The sequence below is a fragment of the Geotrypetes seraphini genome, chromosome 10 (assembly GCF_902459505.1).
Source record: "Geotrypetes seraphini chromosome 10, aGeoSer1.1, whole genome shotgun sequence".
Classification (NCBI taxonomy): domain Eukaryota; kingdom Metazoa; phylum Chordata; class Amphibia; order Gymnophiona; family Dermophiidae; genus Geotrypetes; species Geotrypetes seraphini.
The window spans coordinates 101744402-101763395 of NC_047093.1; the positions used below are offsets into that span (position 1 = coordinate 101744402).

Consider the following 18994-nt stretch of genomic DNA (forward strand, 5'->3'; position numbering starts at 1 on the left):
GGTAGAACAGGCCCCACCGGGTTGAACCCGCAAAAGAAAAAAAACAAAAATTGTTAAATCCTTTTTTTTTTTTTTTAAACAAAGAAAAAAATGACTGAAAAGTCACAAACCGCAAGAGCGGGAAGGCAGCAAAAAAAAAAAAAAAAATTTCAATGGCCATTGAAACACGACTTCTTATCGCCACAGAAACTAAGAAACTGAAGGGTGGGAAGGCACTAGCGCATGCACGGTGCAGGCTATCGCAAACTTTTTAAACACTTAAAGTGGTGATGCATTTTTTGGTCTGTACCGGGGCTCACAGACATCACCCATTAGGGAGAATATGCTGCCTGCTTGTCCTGGTCTTGGCATCTCTTTCCTCTCCCTTCTCCCTCCTTCCCTCTCTCCCCCCAATTGGGTACAGCAGCATTCTTCTTCCCCTCCCCTCTTCTCTGTCTCACACACCTGTCCACAGTGCAGCATTCACAAATCGCTACAGGATAAAGCAGTAGATAGGGCAGGGAGGGAGAGAAGCTTACAACTTGCTGCTCTTGCTTGCTTCGGGCCTTCCTCGCTGCCGGGTCCTGCCTTTGTAGAAACAGAAAGTAGGCAGGACCTGGCAGCGCGGAAGGCCTGAAGCAAGCAAAAGCAGCAAGTTGTAAGCTTGCTTCCCTCCCTGCCTCCAACTCGCTGCCCTATCTCCCGCCTTAGCCTGTAGCAAATTGAACCCATGCTCCAGGGCTCTAATGTAAACACTGTGCATGTCGGCTTCCCTTCTCTTCCTTCCTCCCCTCAGGACGTAACTTCCAGTTTTGGAGGAGAATAAGGAAAGCTGGCACGCACAGTGTTGCCGTTAAGAGTCCTGGAGCATGGGTTCAATTCACTTGCTGGTGCTTTAAAAAAAAAAAAAAAAAAGTCAGGCTGAGACGGGAGTTGAATACTGAGCTTCCAGCAGCTCTTCAGGCTGTGCCGAGTCAGCCCGGGGAATCCCTAAGCCAGTGAGCAGCAGCAGCAGGATTTGCGACTTATCGAGATGACAGCCGGGCACTTCGCCCGGCTAAAACGCGTTAGGGAGAACACTGATATTTATAACCTCACTTGGAATTTTTTGTTCACTATGTGTTTTTTCACATATTATAATATATAGCCTGATTTTTTTTACAAGAGATCTTTTCTCCTGTATATGTAGTAGGGAGATTTTTCTCTCTTGCCTGATTCCGGAGCGGACTGGTGAGCAGCGGCTGCAGGATTCACGACCTTCAGAGATGACAGCCGGGCGCTCACCTAAATTAGCCGGGCAGAGTGCCCGGCTAAAATGCACTAGGGAGAACACTGTAAATGGTTGGGCATGGTGGTGACTTCACAACCAGCATTTAGATGTGGATGACCTGGGCCAACATGAAGTGGTGGGTGAGGCTCTGGCCACCTTGCAGGACAGACTGGATGGACCATGAGGGTCTTTTTCTACCATCATATACAGTAAAGCCTTGGTTTACGAGCATAATTTGTTCCAGAAGCATGCTTGTAATCCAAAGCACTCGTATATCACAGCAAATTTCCCCATAGGAAATAATGATGATTTGTTCCACAACCCAAAAACTTTAATACAAAATACTATATGTACTCGTATTGCAAGACTTTGCTCGTTTAGAACAGTCACTACGCTCTTACAGTGTCAGAGAGAGAGAGAAGAAACATCGGCTCAGTTGTGATGTGTGTACACTGTATGTGCTTGTATTGCAAGACATTGCTTGTATATCAAGTTAAAATTTAATAAAATGTTTTGCTTGTCTTGCAAAACACTTGCAAACCAAGTTACTTACAATCTAAGGTTTTACTGTACTGTATTTAACTCAAATGCTAAAATAGAATGCAAAGACTGCTAAACCTTGAAATTTGAGCAAAACACAGGAATGAAAAAAAAAAAATTCTTACCTCTTTGTATAAGCCCATGTGATAAAGGTGACTCACATGTCCAAGTAAATAGTTCCGGTCAGCACTATGGAACTGATAAATGCTGATCAGTGAATCAAGAAAATGAATGTTTCCTGCCAGAATTCCGAAGACACGAGCTTGCAACTTCTTGAGCCTCAGGCCAGACTAGAACAGACAATCAAAAACATAAAATTAGATCAAAGGAATAAAAGGGAAATATTTCATTTTTATAATGAAATTTATAGTCATCAAAAAAAAAGAAAATGACAATTTTACTCCAATCTAAGCAAGAATTTTAAAGAAATAACAGGGTAGGATAACATAAGAATAGCCTAACTGAGTCAGATCAATGGTCCATCAAGCCCAGTAGCCCATTCTTACGGTGGCCAATCCAGGTCACTAGTACCTGGCCAAAACCCAAGGAGTACCAATATTCCATGCTACCAATCCAGGGCACGCAGTGGCTTCCCCCATTTCTTAATAACAGACTATGGACTTTTCTTCCAGGAACTTGTCCAAACCTTTCTTAAAACCAGCTATGCTATCCGCTCTTACCACAACCTCTGGCAATGCATTCCAGAGTAAATATTCTCTGCAATTTAGAGAGACAGAAGGTATTTTGCCACGTTATGGTTTATTTATGCAGGTTTCCCTCCATATCCGCGGGTTTGGCACTTATGACTTCAGTTACTCACGAGTGCTGTTTGTAACAAATGAACTGAAGACATGGAGGCATTAGCCAAGCATCCTTAGAAGGCATCCTGTCCCCTACATCTGCTCCCCAAGACCAGCAACCGGCCCTACTAGCCCCCACAGGGGACAACTGGCAGACTGCCAGCACCACTCCCTCCTCCAACATCCAAACCCAGCAGGCAGCGCAGGATCTCCCCAGCCGCATGCATGCTGATGAATCCACAGCACCTTGGCCTCAGGGAAAAGGAAGTTTTGTGTCCTAAGCGGTGGGCCATTGCATTTTTATCAGTACACATGCAGCCAGAAAAGTCCCATGCTGCCCTACAAGGATGAACACTGATCTGGGGAGCTGCCACAGGAGACAAGAACTTCTGGAGAAGAGTTAAAGTTAGTCACAAATTATGGTATTCGCGAGGGAGCTGTGCCCCTAAACCCTGTGAATATGGAGGGAGACCTGTATTTGATAAAATCATCTACTTTGTGAGGTAAATTGAAATAATTTACAAAACAAAGACAACAAAGCAGAAAAGAACACAATTAAAATACAGGACAGATACATCAACACATAAATAAGACAATGTCATAACATAATATAGCTGTAGTCTTCATGCCATCCAGTGACAGAGTTGACAACCTGATCCAGCAATGTTTTATCTTAGGTTTCAGATGCAGAAGCAAAATGTTGGTCTTTAACTTTTAACTGTGTAAAGGACAGTTCAGATCGAAGAAATGGACAAAAAAGTTTTCCAAAGGTTTTGCTTCCTTACAATAAATTGGCGATTATGATAGGCCTCTTCAAAATAAACACTAATATAATTTCCCACTGACATGTAGGAATTTTGAGAAACACAATGGTATTTTTAATTGACTATAATATGTTTTAATACACAAAGTTTCTGATATGCTATGATAGTCCGCTGTAGCTATAAATGTTTTCCTGCTGATTTTCATTTGAATTCAGTGTCTGGTGCATCTCATTGCAGTGTCCAAAAATAGTCAGCCACCATTGATGGATTCCAGTTACCCTGATATCTTTTTTCCATAGTGGCAATTTCCTGATGAAACCTTTCACCATGTTTGTTGCGTCTGCGGGCGAAAGCTTCTCCTCTGACACAACCGGAAGTTGCGTCGGAGGAGAAGCTTCCGCCCGCAGATGCACGCAACTTCAGGCAGGCTCCAGCGGCCTGCACAAATTATACTAACATGCCAGGAAGGTAAGGGGGAGGGAGGGAAGTGCTCGGACCCGCAAGGGGTGCTGAAGGGGAGTGGCGAGAGGGAAGGGTGGTGGTGGAAAGGAATGGAACAGACGCTGAAGGGGGGTAGGGAGGAACAGACACTGAAGAGAGAGTGGGGAGAAGACGCTGAAGGGAAATGGGGAAGAGAGAGTGGGGAGAAGACGCTGAAGGGAAATGGGGAAGAGAGAGTGGGGAGAAGACGCTGAAGGGAAATGGGGAAGAGAGAGTGGGGAAAAGAAGCCGAAGGGAAATGGGGAAGAGAGAGTGGGAGAAGACACTGGAAAGGAAGAAGATAGAGATGCCAGACTATAGGGGGAGTGGAGGGAAGAAAATGGGTGCCAGACCAATTGGAGGGGGGTGAATGGAGGGGCACAGTAACAGAGCAAATGGAAGACGCAGAGAGAAGACAGACAGTGGATGAGGAAAGCAGAAACTAGACAACAAAGGTAGAAAAAAATATTTCTATTTATTTCCTTTTTTTTATGCTTTAGGATAAAGTAGTATATTAGCTGTGTTGTTAAAAATTTATAAACAAAGCCCTGCCAGCTGAACATCTCTTTCTCTAGTTCAGCAGCCAGAACTTTGATTTATAAGGAAGGAATAAGCTAAATATTGCAGTACTGAGGCTTGTATGGATGCTGCGGGGACAGTGGTCACGGGAACAAGGCGGGGACAGTGGTTGTGGAGACGGGGCGGTGACAAATTTTTTCCCCCGTGTCATTCTTTATTGCTGACTGCACCAAGGTTTGCGGGGAACATAAGAATACCATTACTGGATCAGACCAATGGATCAGACCCAGGTTTGTCTCAACAGTAGTTCATGGACTTTTCCTCCTGGAATTAGTCCAAACCTTTTTTAAAACCAGCTATATTAACTGCTCTTACCACGTCCTCTGGCAACACATTCCAGAGCTTAACTATTCTCCGAGTGAAAAAATATTTACTCCTATTGGTTTTAAAAGTGTCCCCTAGTCATTTTAAATTTTGATAAAAAGTAAAGTAAAAAACTGATCCACTTGTACCCATTCTACATTACTCAGGATTTTGTAGATTGCGATCATATCTCCCTTCAACTGTCTCTTTTCTAAGTGCATCTTCAATGACGTTGCCCTTCATGGTTTTGTATGCTCTAAGAAGTTTGTCAACTAGTTGAATATAGTTTGATGCTCTGTAACTACCAAGAAAATTCTCAACATCATTTTTGAATACTTTCCAGGTTATTTTGTCTGGCCCAACTAACAGATCTCCAAATCTCTTGTCATTGATGACATGTCTGATATGTGGACTGACAAAAATGCCTTCCTTAATCTTGGCCTTAAAGTATAGTAAGAAATTGTAAAAATGCACTTTTCTGTTAAAACGATATGTGATACATAATTTTAAATGTGATTTTCATGATCAGCATCCAAGAATCTGTAAGATACATCTAAAAGTGTTGAAGAAACAAAAACTTTGTTGTCTGATGTGATCATTAACAGAACAGAGAAGTTGCAGTGAAGTTAGTCTTGCAAGGTAATCAGTTATACCAGTATGACGTGCCTTGTAAGTAAGCGTACAAATTTTGAACTACTGTATATCCTTTGTTCTATGGGTAACCAATGAGGCTTCCTAAGTAAAGGTCCAGCAAAGCTTGCTATGGTCCCAAGGAAACTGTATAAGAAAGGGGGAGGCAGGCTCAGAAAGTGGTCTCCAGTCTCCACAGGCTAAACCACGGAGCCAGATAAAGCAGACTGATGACTGGTCAGACCTAGAATGAGAGAATATGGAAACCCTCCCTGTCACTGCACTCCTTTAATCCCACCTAAAAAGGTGGAGGGGCATAATCGAAAGGGACGTCTAAGTCCGTTTACGTCCATCTCGCAAGTCGTCCAAAGTTAAAACATAAGAACATAAGCATCGCCTCTGCCGAGACAGACCACAGGTCCATCTTGCCCAGCAGTCCGCTCCCACGGCAGCCCCCCAGGTCAATGACCTGTAAGTGATCTAATGCTCCAAAGCATTTTGTACTGTATAGTAACCCTCTAATTGTACCCTTCAATCCCCTTTTCCTTCAGGAACTCGTCCAATCCCATTTTGAAACCCAAAATCTTACTCTGCTCTACCACCTCTTCTGGAAGCGAATTCCAGGTGTCCACCATCCTCTGAGTGAAGAACTTCCTAGCATTTGTTCTGAATCTGTCTCCCTTCAATTTTTTTGAGTACCCTCTAGTTTTTGTTGCTCCCACCAGTCTGAAGAATCTGTCTCTCTCTACCTTCTCTATACCCATCATAATCTTGTAAGTTTCTATCATATCCCCTCTAAGTTTCCGCTTTTCCAGGGAAAAGAGCCCCAGCTTCTCCAGCCTCTCAGCATAAGGAAGGTTCTCCATGCCCTTTATCATTTTTGTTGCTCTTCTCTGGACCCTCTCGCCATATCCTTTTTAAGGTACGGTGACCAGTATTGAACACAGTACTCCAGATGCGATCACACCATTGCCCTATACAGCAGGAGGATAACTTTCTTGGTTCTGGTAGTGATACCTTTTTTGATAATGCCCAACATTCTGTTCGCCTTTTTTGAGGCCGCTATGCATTGTGCCACTAGTTTCATTGTTTTATCCACCAAAACCCCCAAGTCCTTTTCTAGGTTTGCCTTCCCCCAATATCATCCCCCCCATTGTGTTGTACATCGGGTTTCCTTTCCCTATGTGCATGACTTTACATTTTTCTACATTGAAGCTCATCTGCCATTTATTTGCCCACTCACTCAGTTTGTTCAGGTCCCTTTGAAGTTCTTTACATTCCTCAACAGATCTAACCGTACTGGAGAGTTTTGTGTCATTCGCAAATTTTATAACTTCGCACTTCGTCCCTGTTTCCAGATTATTAATAAATATATTGAACAGCAGTGGTCCCAGCTGTCCGCCAGCCAGTTTCTGATCCATCTGTGTATGTCCCCTTCCACCCCGTGGTTCCACAGTTTCCTTAGTAGGCGCTCGTAAGGTACCTTGTCGAAGGCTTTCTGGAAGTCCAGGTACACTATGTCTATGGGGTCACATCTGTCCAAGACACATTTTCGAAGCAGAAACCTGAGGTACAACTATACGATGGGAGGGATGTTATTGAATGAGAGTACCCAGGAAAGGGACTTAGGGGTAATGGTGGACATGACAATGAAGCCGACGGCACAGTGCGCAGCGGCCGCTAAGAGAGCGAATAGAATGCTGGGTATAATCAAGAAGGGTATTACAACCAGGACGAGAGAAGTTATCCTGCCGTTGTATCGGGCGATGGTGCGCCCGCATCTGGAATACTGCGTCCAATATTGGTCGCCGTACCTTAAGAAGGATATGGCGATACTCGAGAGGGTTCAGAGGAGAGCGACACGTCTGATAAAAGGGATGGAAAACCTTCCATATGCTGAGAGATTGGAGAAACTGGGTCTCTTTTCCCTGGAGAAGAGGAGACTTAGAGGGGATATGATAGAGACTTATAAGATCATGAAGGGCATAGAGAGAGTAGAGAGGGACAGATTCTTCACACTTTCAAAAAATAAAAGAACAAGAGGGCATCTGGAAAAGTTGAAAGGGGACAGATTCAAAACAAATGCTAGGAAGTTCTTCTTTACCCAACGTGTGGTGGACACCTGGAATGCGCTTCCAGAGAATGTAATAGGGCAGAGTACGGTACTGGGATTTAAGAAAGGATTGGACGGTTTCCTGCTGGAAAAGAGGATAGAGGGGTATAAATAGAGGATTTCTGCACAGGTCCTGGACCTGTTGGGCCGCCGCGTGAGCGGACTGCTGGGCATGATGGACCTCAGGTCTGACCCAGCAGAGGCATTGCTTATGTTCTTATGTTCTTAAATCGTTTAATTATACGTCCTGCTGATCTGATCGTCCAAGCCACTAAATCATCCATCTTTATACCACATTTTCGTCCAAGTCCAAAATGCCTAGAACAAGCCCTGTTGGATGTGGGAAGGGTCTGCAAAGTGATGGACTGCACACCCAGACATGCCACCTAAATAGTGGGGTACCTTACAGGGCACTGCTGTGAACTTCACAAAAAGGATGCCATGGCTTCTCCTCACTACAGCTCCCTTATAGGTGACGGTGAGCCCCCAAACCACCTACAGAATCCCCTAGACCCACTTATCTACTACCCCAATAGCCCTTATGGCTGCAGGAGCCACTTATATGCTAGTCAAAAAGGGTATAGAGCAGTACACATGTTTAAGTATCAATGCAGTGATTACAGGGGCTTATGGGCATGTGTCCTCCTCTCTATGGGTTCCTAACCCACCCCCCAAGACGGCTTAAGCTGCGTCTGGGCTGGACAACTAGGCTTTTCCTATGCCAGGTGGCCAGGTGATGATGGTCTGGAGGCTGAAATTTAAAGTTGTAAATAAAATTTTTATGGGGGTGGGGGGGTTGGTGATCACTGGGGTAGTGTGTGGGGGTCTGTGTTATGTGTTTGCAGTGCTAATCTGGTGCGTTTAGGTGGGTTTTTGTGACTTAGACCATATTTTACATGGTCTAAGTCACAACGTCCAAGTTCCGTCGATCCTGGGCTGTATAACTTTCGGTTATACATGCTGTACGACTAAGTCTAAGCCGGCCCACGTCCCGCCCAACTCCCACTCTCGACTCGTCTCCTGAAACGCCCAGTTTAGCTTTGGACGTTGAGCGGTACTATGAAGGCCTAGGTCATTTAGAAATACGTCCAAAACCCTTTTTTATTTTCGGCGCTTGGACGTTTTTGAGCAATGTTCGTCCAAGTGCTGACTTAGGCCGGTTTCTGGACGTTTTTCTCTTTCGATTATGAGTCCCATAGGTTGTAAATCCAATCCTGTGTATAGGAAGCCATGCAGTGTCCCTAAGGTTCACCAGGGGAGCCCAAGAGAGCCACAAGCTAGAGCAAGCTTAGCCCAGTTAGGGCAGGGCTCTACTCCTGAAAAGGCTGTAGATTTGACTAGGCCAGTAGTAGGCAAACTCATTAGTCAAAAGAGCCAAAATCAGCAGTACAACGATTTAAGATTTTTTTTTTGAGAGCCATACCCTGTGCCCACTTGCGCTACGACAGCTACGTCAACCCGACTGCCACCCCGCTCGCACGCACATAGTCGAAATCGATTTGTGGCAGAGCTTAGAGAATGGCATGGGGAAAAAATTTGTCTCCGCCCCCACCCCATACCCACATGCATATACAATTGTCAATTTATAAATCAGCGTCTTCTCCCCACTCTCTCTTCCCCATTTCCCTTCAGCGTCCTCAGCCCATTCTCTCTCCACTTCCCTTCAGTGCACGCACATAAAAACAAGCAAGCAATTTTATATTATTTTCATTCTATTCATTCATAGAAATTAAAGTCTAAATAATGCCAGTCACATAACAAAATATGATTTTACAAAAATAATTCCCTGAACAGTCAAGCCTGCAAGGATTACTAGATGTCTTTCAGCAGCTCCCCTCCCTCCCCCTTACTTTCGTGACCAAGTCAAAATGATCTACCAACAATAAAATTCTAAAGAACACAAAGCACACTGTACGCAGAGAAAATGTTAATTAGCATTTATGTTCCGCAGGTTTTCAAAGAGGTCAAGGCAGATAACTTAATGCAATGTCACCTCAGGAACAACTATACAAAAATAGACAAATATACCCCCTCCCTTTTTACTAAACCACAATAACATTTTTTAGCGCAGGGAGCTTCGCTGAATGCCCTGCGCTGCTGTCTATGCTCATAGGCTCCCTGCGCTAAAAAACGCTATTGCGGTTTAGTAAAAGGGGGCCAAAGTGCAAAATATAGACAGCAGATATAAATTCTCAAAACGGACACATTTTGATCACTAAATTGAAAATAAAATCATTTTTCCTACCTTTGTTGTCTGGTAATTTCATCACTCTCTGGTTGCACTTTATTCTTCTAACTGTGCATCCAATATTTCTTCCCTTCTTTCAGCCTCTTGCATGCTTCCTCTCCTCCAGACCTCATTCCCTCCCCCAACTTTTTATTTCACCCTGCCCCTTCTTTCTGTCTCTCTCCATGCCCCCTTTCTGTCTGTCTCCCGTCTCCATTCTTTCTTTCTGTCTCCCTATCCCCCCTTTCTTTCTTTCTTTCTCCCTGCCCTCCCCCAAGCCACCACCATTGGGGAACAGGCCACCACCGCCGCTGGGGAATAGGCTGCCACTGCCGTCATCGGGGAACAGGCCGCTAACGAGTTCTGAGCTCTCCCTGCTTCCCTTCCCCGTAAAGAGGACGCTGAAGCGCCGGGCCGAACAACCTTCGCCTCCTAATGTCAATTCTAACTTCGGAGAAGAAGTTCCAGGCCAGCCAGGCAGCGATTGGCTGGCCCAGAACTTCCTCTCCGACATCAGAATTGACGTCGGGTGGCGAAAGTTGGTTGGCCTGGCACTTCAGCCTCCTATTTACGGGGAATGGAAGCAGGTTAGGCACCCCTGCTCTAACTAGCTGAGCCGCAAGCCGCACTCAAGTGTCTAAAGAGCTTCATGCAGCTCACGAGCCTCAGTTTGCCGACCACTGGACTAGGCTGTTAGAGAGGATAGGGAGGAAGAACAAGCCTCTCACCAAGGAGCAGCTTCCCAGCCTAAGCCAGGTAATGTGCCAGACACACGGAAATAGAGGCGGCAGGTTCCTCTATTGAATTTGCAGCACCAACCAAGAGGAGCAAATGGACTTCCAGGAAACACTGATTCCACAGGAGCTGTTCCAGGAGCCAGAATTGATGGACGTAGGCTTGGCTACCAGGCATTCCTGAATACAAGAGCTGTGAGTTTTGTTTTTGAAGCTTGCTGAGTTTGGGACATTATCTTTTTGAAATGACTGTTTCTTTTTTTGGTTGCAAATGTGTTTTCTTTTGAGGAATATTTTGTGCTTTACAGTTGCTGATTGAACTGTTTGAACTTTGGTACCTGAGTTAAGTATCCGGCATTTAAAATCCTAACTGGTTTTTTTTTTTTTTGGCTTTGTGTGGGGGTTGGGCACTAGTTGTGCCTGGAAGAGAAATTGTGTTTTGGGGGGGTGTTCTTTTCTGGCTTTTTCTCTTGTGAGCTCAAGCCAGTAGGAAACAGGTCTGCACATAATTTTGGGGAGAAGTTTGCTGTTATCCTGGGAGGGAATTTTGAAAGCAATTTGAGTAGCTTTGAAGGCAAACTTGTGGCAAACTCCTTGCTAGCAGCTGAAGGCTTCTATAATTTTGGCTTGAATAAATGTTTAAAGTTTGTACTGCCACAACTTAAGGAAGTTGGACTTACCTAAAACCTGCTTTAGGCAGGCTAGTGCAAAGGACTCTTGAGAATAAGAGGAACTCTTTAGGAAGAGAAAGTGAAGTTTTCTTTGGTGAAAATCCTGAAAGCTACACAGGATTTGCCCCTGAAGTTTTCTTTCCTGGAACTGAATTTGGGTTTGTTTGTTTTATTTTACCTTGGCACATTCTGACAATTAAAGTGGCATTGAGAATTTTTTCTGGCAACAAAGTTTTGCGTTTTCATTCTTTATTATTGAACCTGCAGGGCTAACTCCTTCTTGAGTAGCAAGCCCAGACCAGTAGTTTTGCCTGTGGCCACCTGGGGTGCTGTTGGCCATTCTAGGACAGTGTTCTTCAACCTTTTTACACCTATGGACTGGTAGAAATAAAATAATTATTTTGTGGAATGGCATCGGTTCGCAGACTGGCAGTTGAAGAACACTGGGCTAAGTCGTGGGCAAGACCCCGCCCATCTCTACCCAATCTCCACCCCAGACCTCGCCCCATAATAGTACTAATTGTAACACTATTTTTTCCATTCATTTTTCAGATACACACAATATAATCTTATTAACACCACATAATGGTTAACCACAAAATTAAACTACACAAAGCACACTGATAGATGTAAATTCTCAAAATTGACATAATTCAATCACTAAATTCAAAAATAAAATCATTCACCCCCCTACCTTTGTTGTCTCCCTTCCTCCATGCTATGCCTTACCTTCTGGTCTGCTCCCGCTTGGCCATTTTATGCCGCACCTGGTGTTATCTTCAGGCCAGCTCCCTCACTGATGCAGTGCACAAAGCTGCAGGCAGCGGCTCCTTGCGCGTCTCACGCCTCATTTGGACTCTTTCCCTCTGACGTTGCGACGTCAGAAAGAAGGTTTCTGGTTCAGGCGCAGGACGTGAGTAGGAGCCACTGCCCGTGGCTTTGTGCACTAAATCAGTGAGGAAGAGGGAGCTGGCTCGAAGATAATGCCGCATCGATCGCACCGTAGACCGGCAGTTGAAGAACACTGTTTTGGGCCTGATGCAAGTGCCAGCCCTGTGGACCGGCAGGAAATTTCTGTGGACCGGCATCGGTCCAAGGACCGGTGGTTGAAGAACACTGTTCTAGGAGAGCCCAGAGGTTACACACACTGATTTTTTTTCGAGTTTGAAGTCATTTTAGTTCAACTTTTGGAAGCCCTGCATAAATTACATTACATGTGGGAGTCTACTAATGCATGATATAATGTTTGCAAGCATGGATAGATCATAAATTCTGTAACACAATAAAGCTAGCTTTTAGAATGAAAGATTTGTTTGGAGAAGGATAGTTTTGAATCAAAAATAACCCTTAGATAATTAAAATTATCTACCATCATAAGAGATAGCCCAAAAAGTACTGGCATTACTGAAGGAACTGATGAAACAATATGCAGTAGTTTTTGAATTTAATTCTAAATAATTTGTTTTTAACCAAGCAGACACTGAATCTAAACAGTTTTGAAAAGGAGTTAAATCAAGATTCTTATTGATAGTGTAATGTGCTATCAAAATATTGTCTACATATAGGTAGGTTCTAAGTCCAAAAGATTGTACTAGGGACACTAATAGGCTTAAAAGTTTAAACAAAATTGGGAATAAAACAGAGCCCTGGAGTACTCCTGGTTGAAGAACCTGTATGTCTGACAACTTTCCAGAGAGAGAAACTTTAAAAAAGTATATCCCAAAATGAGGGAGCTAAACTACTCAAAAAACGTTCCAGCTATACCAAGAGATTTAAGTCTGTTAAGTAGAAGTTTATGGTTGATCACATCAAATACAGCCGAAAGATCTAAAGACACAGCTAATGCTATATGACCTTTATCAAAATTATTGTATAATTTGCTCAACGATGATGTAACAGTTTCAGTAATATAAACAGACCTCAAACTGGATTGCCGAGGATGTAATACTATGGCACTTTCAAAGTGTGATTATAATTAGCAAAAAAACCCATCCATTCAATAACTTTTGATACAAACTGAAGATTGGAAACAGGACAATAATTTGCTAGAACTTAAGTATCAGAGCCATGTTTTTAAAGAATTGGTCATATGATTGCTACTTTGAGGGAGTCAGGAATTACTCCCATAGTGAGGCTGAGCATAGTGATAGAATATAATAAATTAGGATATCTAATTTAAGGAGATAGAATCTGATCTAAACTGCAAGTAGTAAAATTCATACCAGTAAGGTTTCAAGTTTGCTACACTGCACCACGCATGTGCATGCCTTCTTGCCCACTAGAGGGCGCATCCCCACCTCATGGTCCTCAGTTCCATACCTAGCAAAGAAGCCATCCCCGGGGAGGTGGGCGGGTTGTGAGAATATATGCCTGCTGTCCCTGGATAACACCTGTTACGGTAAGTAACTGTGCTTTATCCCAGGACAAACAGGCATGATATTCTCACATGTGGGTGACCTCCAAGCCAACCAAAAAAGGGCAGGTGGGAGGATGGCAATTTAGGAAAACAGGTTACGTAACACCGACTGGCCAAACTGGCCGTCACTTCTGGACAAAGTGTCCAGACAGTAGTGTGAGGTGAACGTATGAACCGAAGACCAAGTGGCAGCTTTACATATGTCCTCCACAGGAGTAGATCAGAGGAAAGCAACAGAAGCTGCCATAGCCCGGACCTTATGCCCCGTGACTCGACCATGGAGCTTGAGACCAGCCTGAGCGTAACAAAAAGAAATACAAGCAGCCAGCCAGTTGGACAAGGTGCGCTTGGAAACAGGATGTCCCAGCCTATTAGGATCAAAGGACAAAAACAATTGAGGAACCTTCCGATGAGACTTGGTACGTTGGAGATAAAAAGCCAACGCCCTCTTACAGTCCAGCGTGTGAAGCGCCGCCTCACCAGGATGAGAGTGGGGCTTCGGGAAGAACACCGGAAGGACAATAGACTGATTGAGGTGGAAATCAGACACAACTTTAGGAAGAAATTTTGGATGGGTGCGAAGAACCACCTTGTCATGATGGAACACAGTAAAGGGCGGGTCCGCAACCAAAGCCTGAAGCTCACTGATACGACGAGCAGACGTGAGCGCAAGTAAAAAGACCACCTTCCAAGTGAGAAACTTAGGAAGAGACTTGTCAATTGGCTCAAATGGAGGTTTCATCAGCTGAGCCAAGACCACGTTCAGATCCCAAACTACAGGAGGAGGTTTCAGAGGAGGATTAACATTAACTAAACCCCTCATGAAACGAACCACCAGAGGATGAAGAGAGAGAGAACGTCCCTCTAGATGCCGATGGAAAGCAGCAATAGCACTGAGATGCACCCGGATGGAAGTTGTCTTCAGCCCAGACTTGGACAAATGCAGCAAATATTCCAGAACCGAGGATACCGGAACCAACCTTGGTTCCAAATGGCGCGAGGTACACCAGGATGAAAATCTGGTCCACTTCTGGGAATAACAAAGCCGAGTCGAGACCTTGCGCGAGACTTCCAACACCTCCCTGACCGCTGAAGTCAGGGGGAAAGGAACCAAGCCGTCAGATGTAATGACTGAAGATTGGGATGCAACAGCGAACCCCGACTGAGACAGCAGAGAGGGAAACACAGGCAGAAGTAGAGGCTCCCTGGCACTGAGTTGAAGGACCAGGGAAAACCAGTGCTGACGAGGCCAACGTGGCGCTATGAGAATCATAGTGGCTCTGGATGACTTGAGGTGAACCAACGTCCTCAAGATCAGAGGAAAAGGAGGAAATGCATAAAGGAATCTCCCTCCCCAGTCGAGAAGGAAGGCATCTGCCTCGAGACGGTCTCGGGAGTAAATTCTTGAACAATAGAGGGGCAGTTTGTGAGTCTCCGGGGAGGCAAACAGATCCACCTGAGGTGTCCCCCAGCGGTCGAAGACCTCGCGCAGAACTCGGGAGTTGAGCGACCACTCGTGCGGCTGGAGAAGACGACTGAGTTTGTCGGCTAGACAATTCTTCTCTCCCTGAATGTAAACCGCCCGCAGGAAGATGTTCTGGGAGGTCGCCCATTCCCAAAGGCGCAAGGCTTCCCGGCACAGGGACCAAGAGCCCGTTCCCCCTTGTTTGTTTACATAATACATCGCCACTTGGTTGTCCGTCCGTACCAGGACCACCTGATTGCACAGCAGGTGACCGAAGGCTCGGGCTGCCAGAAAAATGGCACGAAGCTCCAACACATTGATGTGACAACGACGGTCCTCCGCCGACCATAGCGCTTGAGTCCGCAGACCGTCGAGGTGAGCCCCCCACGCGTACTCCGAAGAGTCCGTGGTCAGGACCTTGCGATGCGGAGGGACGAGAAAGAGCAAACCCCCGGAAAGATTGGAAGAGTTGGTCCACCAACGGAGCGACCGTCTCAAGGAAGGAGTGACTGTTACAGGAAGGGAGAGCGGGTCTCGATCCTGGCGCCACTGGGAGGCCAAGGTCCACTGAGGGAGTCTCAGACGCAATCGGGCAAACGGCGTGACATGAACTGTCGAAGCCATATGGCCGAGTAGAATAATTAGCCGGTGTGCAGAGACGGAGCGCTGCAGCAGAATCTGACGGGCCAGGCGAAACAGAGCCTCCAGTCTCGATGAGGGCAGGAATGCACGAAGGCGAACCGTGTCCAGCACGGCCCCGATAAACTGAAGGGATTGAGCCGGGCACAACTGCGATTTGGGAAAATTTACCTCGAACCCCAGACGTTGAAGGAAGATGATAGTCTGTCGGGTCGCTGAGATAACCCTCTCCCGGGATGAAGCCTTGATCAGCCAATCGTCCAGGTAGGGGAAGACCTGCAGCCCCTGGGATCATAGGGCAGCCGCGGCCACCACCATACACTTTGTAAAGACCCGAGGAGACGAGGCCAGCCCGAAGGGGAGGACTCGATATTGGAGGTACAACTCCCCCACCTGGAACCGTAAGTATTGGCGAAAGGCGGGATGCACCGGAACATGCGTATATGCTTCCTTCAGGTCCAGGGAGCACATCCAGTCCCCCGAGTCTAGTAGAGGGTACAGGACTGGAAGGGACAACATACGGAACTTCTCCCGGACAAGGAACTTGTTGAGCCTCCGGAGGTCCAGAATGGGGCGCAAGTCCCCGGTCTTCTTCGGGACCAAAAAGTAACGGGAGTAAAAACCCCGTCCCCTTTGGTTCGGGGGCACATGTTCCACCGCCCGAAGGCCCAACAAGGACCTGCCCTCGGACAGGAGAAGAGGAAGCTGGTCTCGGCAGCAAAGAGAAGGCCCCGGCGGATGTTCCGGTGGCATGGACAAGAAATTCAGCGAGTAGCCCTCAGAGATGATCCAGAGCACCCAAGCGTCCGACGTGATCTCGGCCCATGCTGGGAGAAAGGCCTGCAAGCGGCCCCCGATAGGAAGGGGGTCCTTTGACAGTGCGGAGGGGGCCCGCCCCCAACCGCACATCACGTCAAAAAGACGGAGCGGGTTTAGACGCTCCTTGCGCCTGAGGCTTTGGTTGGGACGCCCTGCCCTGCTGCTGGGGACGTCGGGGCGGAGGCCTGGAGAAGGGCGGCGTCGACTTCTGCGGGTACCGCCGCGGAGGAGGTCTAAACGGCTTCTGCGGCGGAGCCCGGGGTTTGGGACGGACCAATGAGGCAATAGAGCGTTCGTGTTCAGACAAACGCTTGGTCGCCGCCTCCAAGGACTCATCAAACAGCTCTGAGCCAACACATGGAAGATTGGCCAGACGTTCTTGTAAGTTCGGGTCCATCTCCAGAGTACGGAGCCATGCTAGGCGGCGCATGGCCACCGCGAAGGCTGACACGCGAGAGGCGAGCTCAAACGCGTCATATACCACATGGAAGAGGTAGAGACGCAGTTGGGACAAATTGGACATAAAAACCCCAAAATCCTCTTTATGGGAATCTGGCATGACTCCATAATACCTCGGCAACGACTTCACCATCTGTCTCAAATAAGACGAGAAGGTGAATGCGTAATTCAGGACCCTGGTCGCCATCAAAGAGTTAGAATAGAGGCGACGACCAAACTTGTCCAAGGTCCGTCCCTCCCGTCCGGGGGGAACCGCCGCCGAGACCCTGGAAGACTGCGACTTCTTCAAAGCCGACTCCACCAGCAGGGACTGGTGGGACAGCTGTGCCTTATCAAAGCCCTTGCACGGAACCGTGCGATATTTGGACTCCATCTTAGAAGGCACCGCTGTGACTGTAAGAGGGGAGTCAAGGTTCCTCAAAAAGGTCTGGTTAGGAACCTTATTGAGAGGTAGCCGAGGCGTCTCTCGAGGAGGGGAGGGCAAATCCTGCTCCTCCAAAAACTCCTTCGTGTACTTTGATCCTGCTCCCAGATCAAGGTCCAAAGCCCTTCCCATATCAAGAATGAACCTCGAGAAAGAGGAGGGCTTCGAAGGCGGGGAGGGAGATCGAGACGAGCGCCTCGCCAAGAAGGAAGGAGAAGCCTCGCGCGAGTATCGAGGTTCCTTCCCCGTGCCAGACCCCGAGCCCCAAGAAGCCGCATCGAGCGATCTGGACGGGGTCGGGGACCGCCCATGCCCCGAGGAACCCCTTCGGGAAGTCCCCGGGGTATGGGGCACCGAGGCACGCCCCTTTCGTCTTGGCGAAGAGTCCCTCGAGCACTCAACCTCAGACGAACGCAAAAGCCTCGGATTATCGAGGCGCAGTTCGGAGACCCGCAGGGTCTCGGCCCCAGTCGGCGGGGAGCGACCGTGTCGTCGAGGAGAAGCCCGGTGGCGTTTGGGCTTCCTCGACCGACGCTTCGCCCGAGGCCGACCCGAGGGCGAGGAACCCCGGGAGGACCTCGACGAGGACGAAGAGGAAGAGATCCTCCGAACCCCCCGCACCTTGTCCCGAGGCCGCACACTCCGCTCAGGCTGGTCAACCGAGGTCGAGGGCAAGGTCGGGACCGAGGCCAAAACCCCCCCGGGCCCGAAGTCGAGGGCACCGAGACCAAGATCACCAACGCCGGGGCAGCCGAGGCCGAAGCCTGCTGAAGGTGCGTGAGGGCCCCGGACAGCTCCGAGGCAATGAGAGCCCAGAGCAAGTCCTGAAAGACGGGAACCCCCATCATAGTCGGCAGGTCCGGGGCCGTCGGGTGCTCCCTCGAGGGCGACCTCGGTACCAAGTATTCCCGCGGGGCACCCGACTTCGGTGCTCGGGGCGGGGCCGAGGACGACCCACCCACCCCTGCCGAGGAGCTCGAGGAGCTCGAGGAGCTCGAGGATAGCTTCTTCGAGGCTGAAACTGAAGCAGGAAGTGAGGACTTACCCTTCGCCGACTTCGGGGTCGAAGACACCGGCTTCGACGCTGGGGGCTCCCGGGGCAAGGACGACGGAGTCGAGGCCGAGGTCAAGGCCGGGGCCGAAGCCGAGGCCGACGTCGAAGCCTTCCCCGCCGCGGGGTCAACTGCAAAGAGCTCCGCCATGCGAGCCTGACGGCGGCGGAGAGCTCTCTGTTGAAAAGTGGAGCACCGGGAACAGGTGTCGGAGGGGTGCTCAGGGCCCAGGCAACGCAAGCACCACCGGTGAGGATCGGTAATCGACAGGAGCCGATCGCACCGGGTGCACTTTTTAAAGCCCGTCACAGGACGGGATATGGGCCCAAAAACCGGCCGGGAACAAGCGAGGTCCCGCGGCCGCGGCTACCGGGAGCCCCCGGAGCCAAACGAAAGAGACTTTTTTTTTTTTTTTTTCGACGAAAACTGAAAGAAATAAAAAGAACAAAATAGAAAAACACAGCGACCGAGTCAAAAAAGAGACACAGCCGCGGTGACAGAAGGCAAAACTAAGAGCACAATTTCCACAGGGCTTCTGGCTCCGCGGAAGAGAATTAACTGAGGACCACGAGGTGGGGATGCGCCCTCTAGTGGGCAAGAAGGCATGCACATGCGTGGTGCAGTGTAGCA

The 18994-nt window shown here is 47.8% G+C and overlaps 1 protein-coding gene across 2 annotated transcripts in view; it reads right to left on the reverse strand.

Moving 5' to 3' along the window:
- EXD3 (exonuclease 3'-5' domain containing 3) overlaps positions 1-18994 on the reverse strand; it is a 411655-nt gene that overhangs the window by 286735 nt on the left and 105926 nt on the right. For both annotated transcript variants that reach the window (XR_004540939.1, XM_033961769.1), the window contains exon 6: positions 1915-2079. Coding sequence is in view for 1 of the 2 variants with exons in the window: in XM_033961769.1 (XP_033817660.1) it covers positions 1915-2079 (165 nt within the window). In the remaining variant the exon portion in view is untranslated. The remainder of the gene's footprint in view (positions 1-1914; positions 2080-18994) is intronic.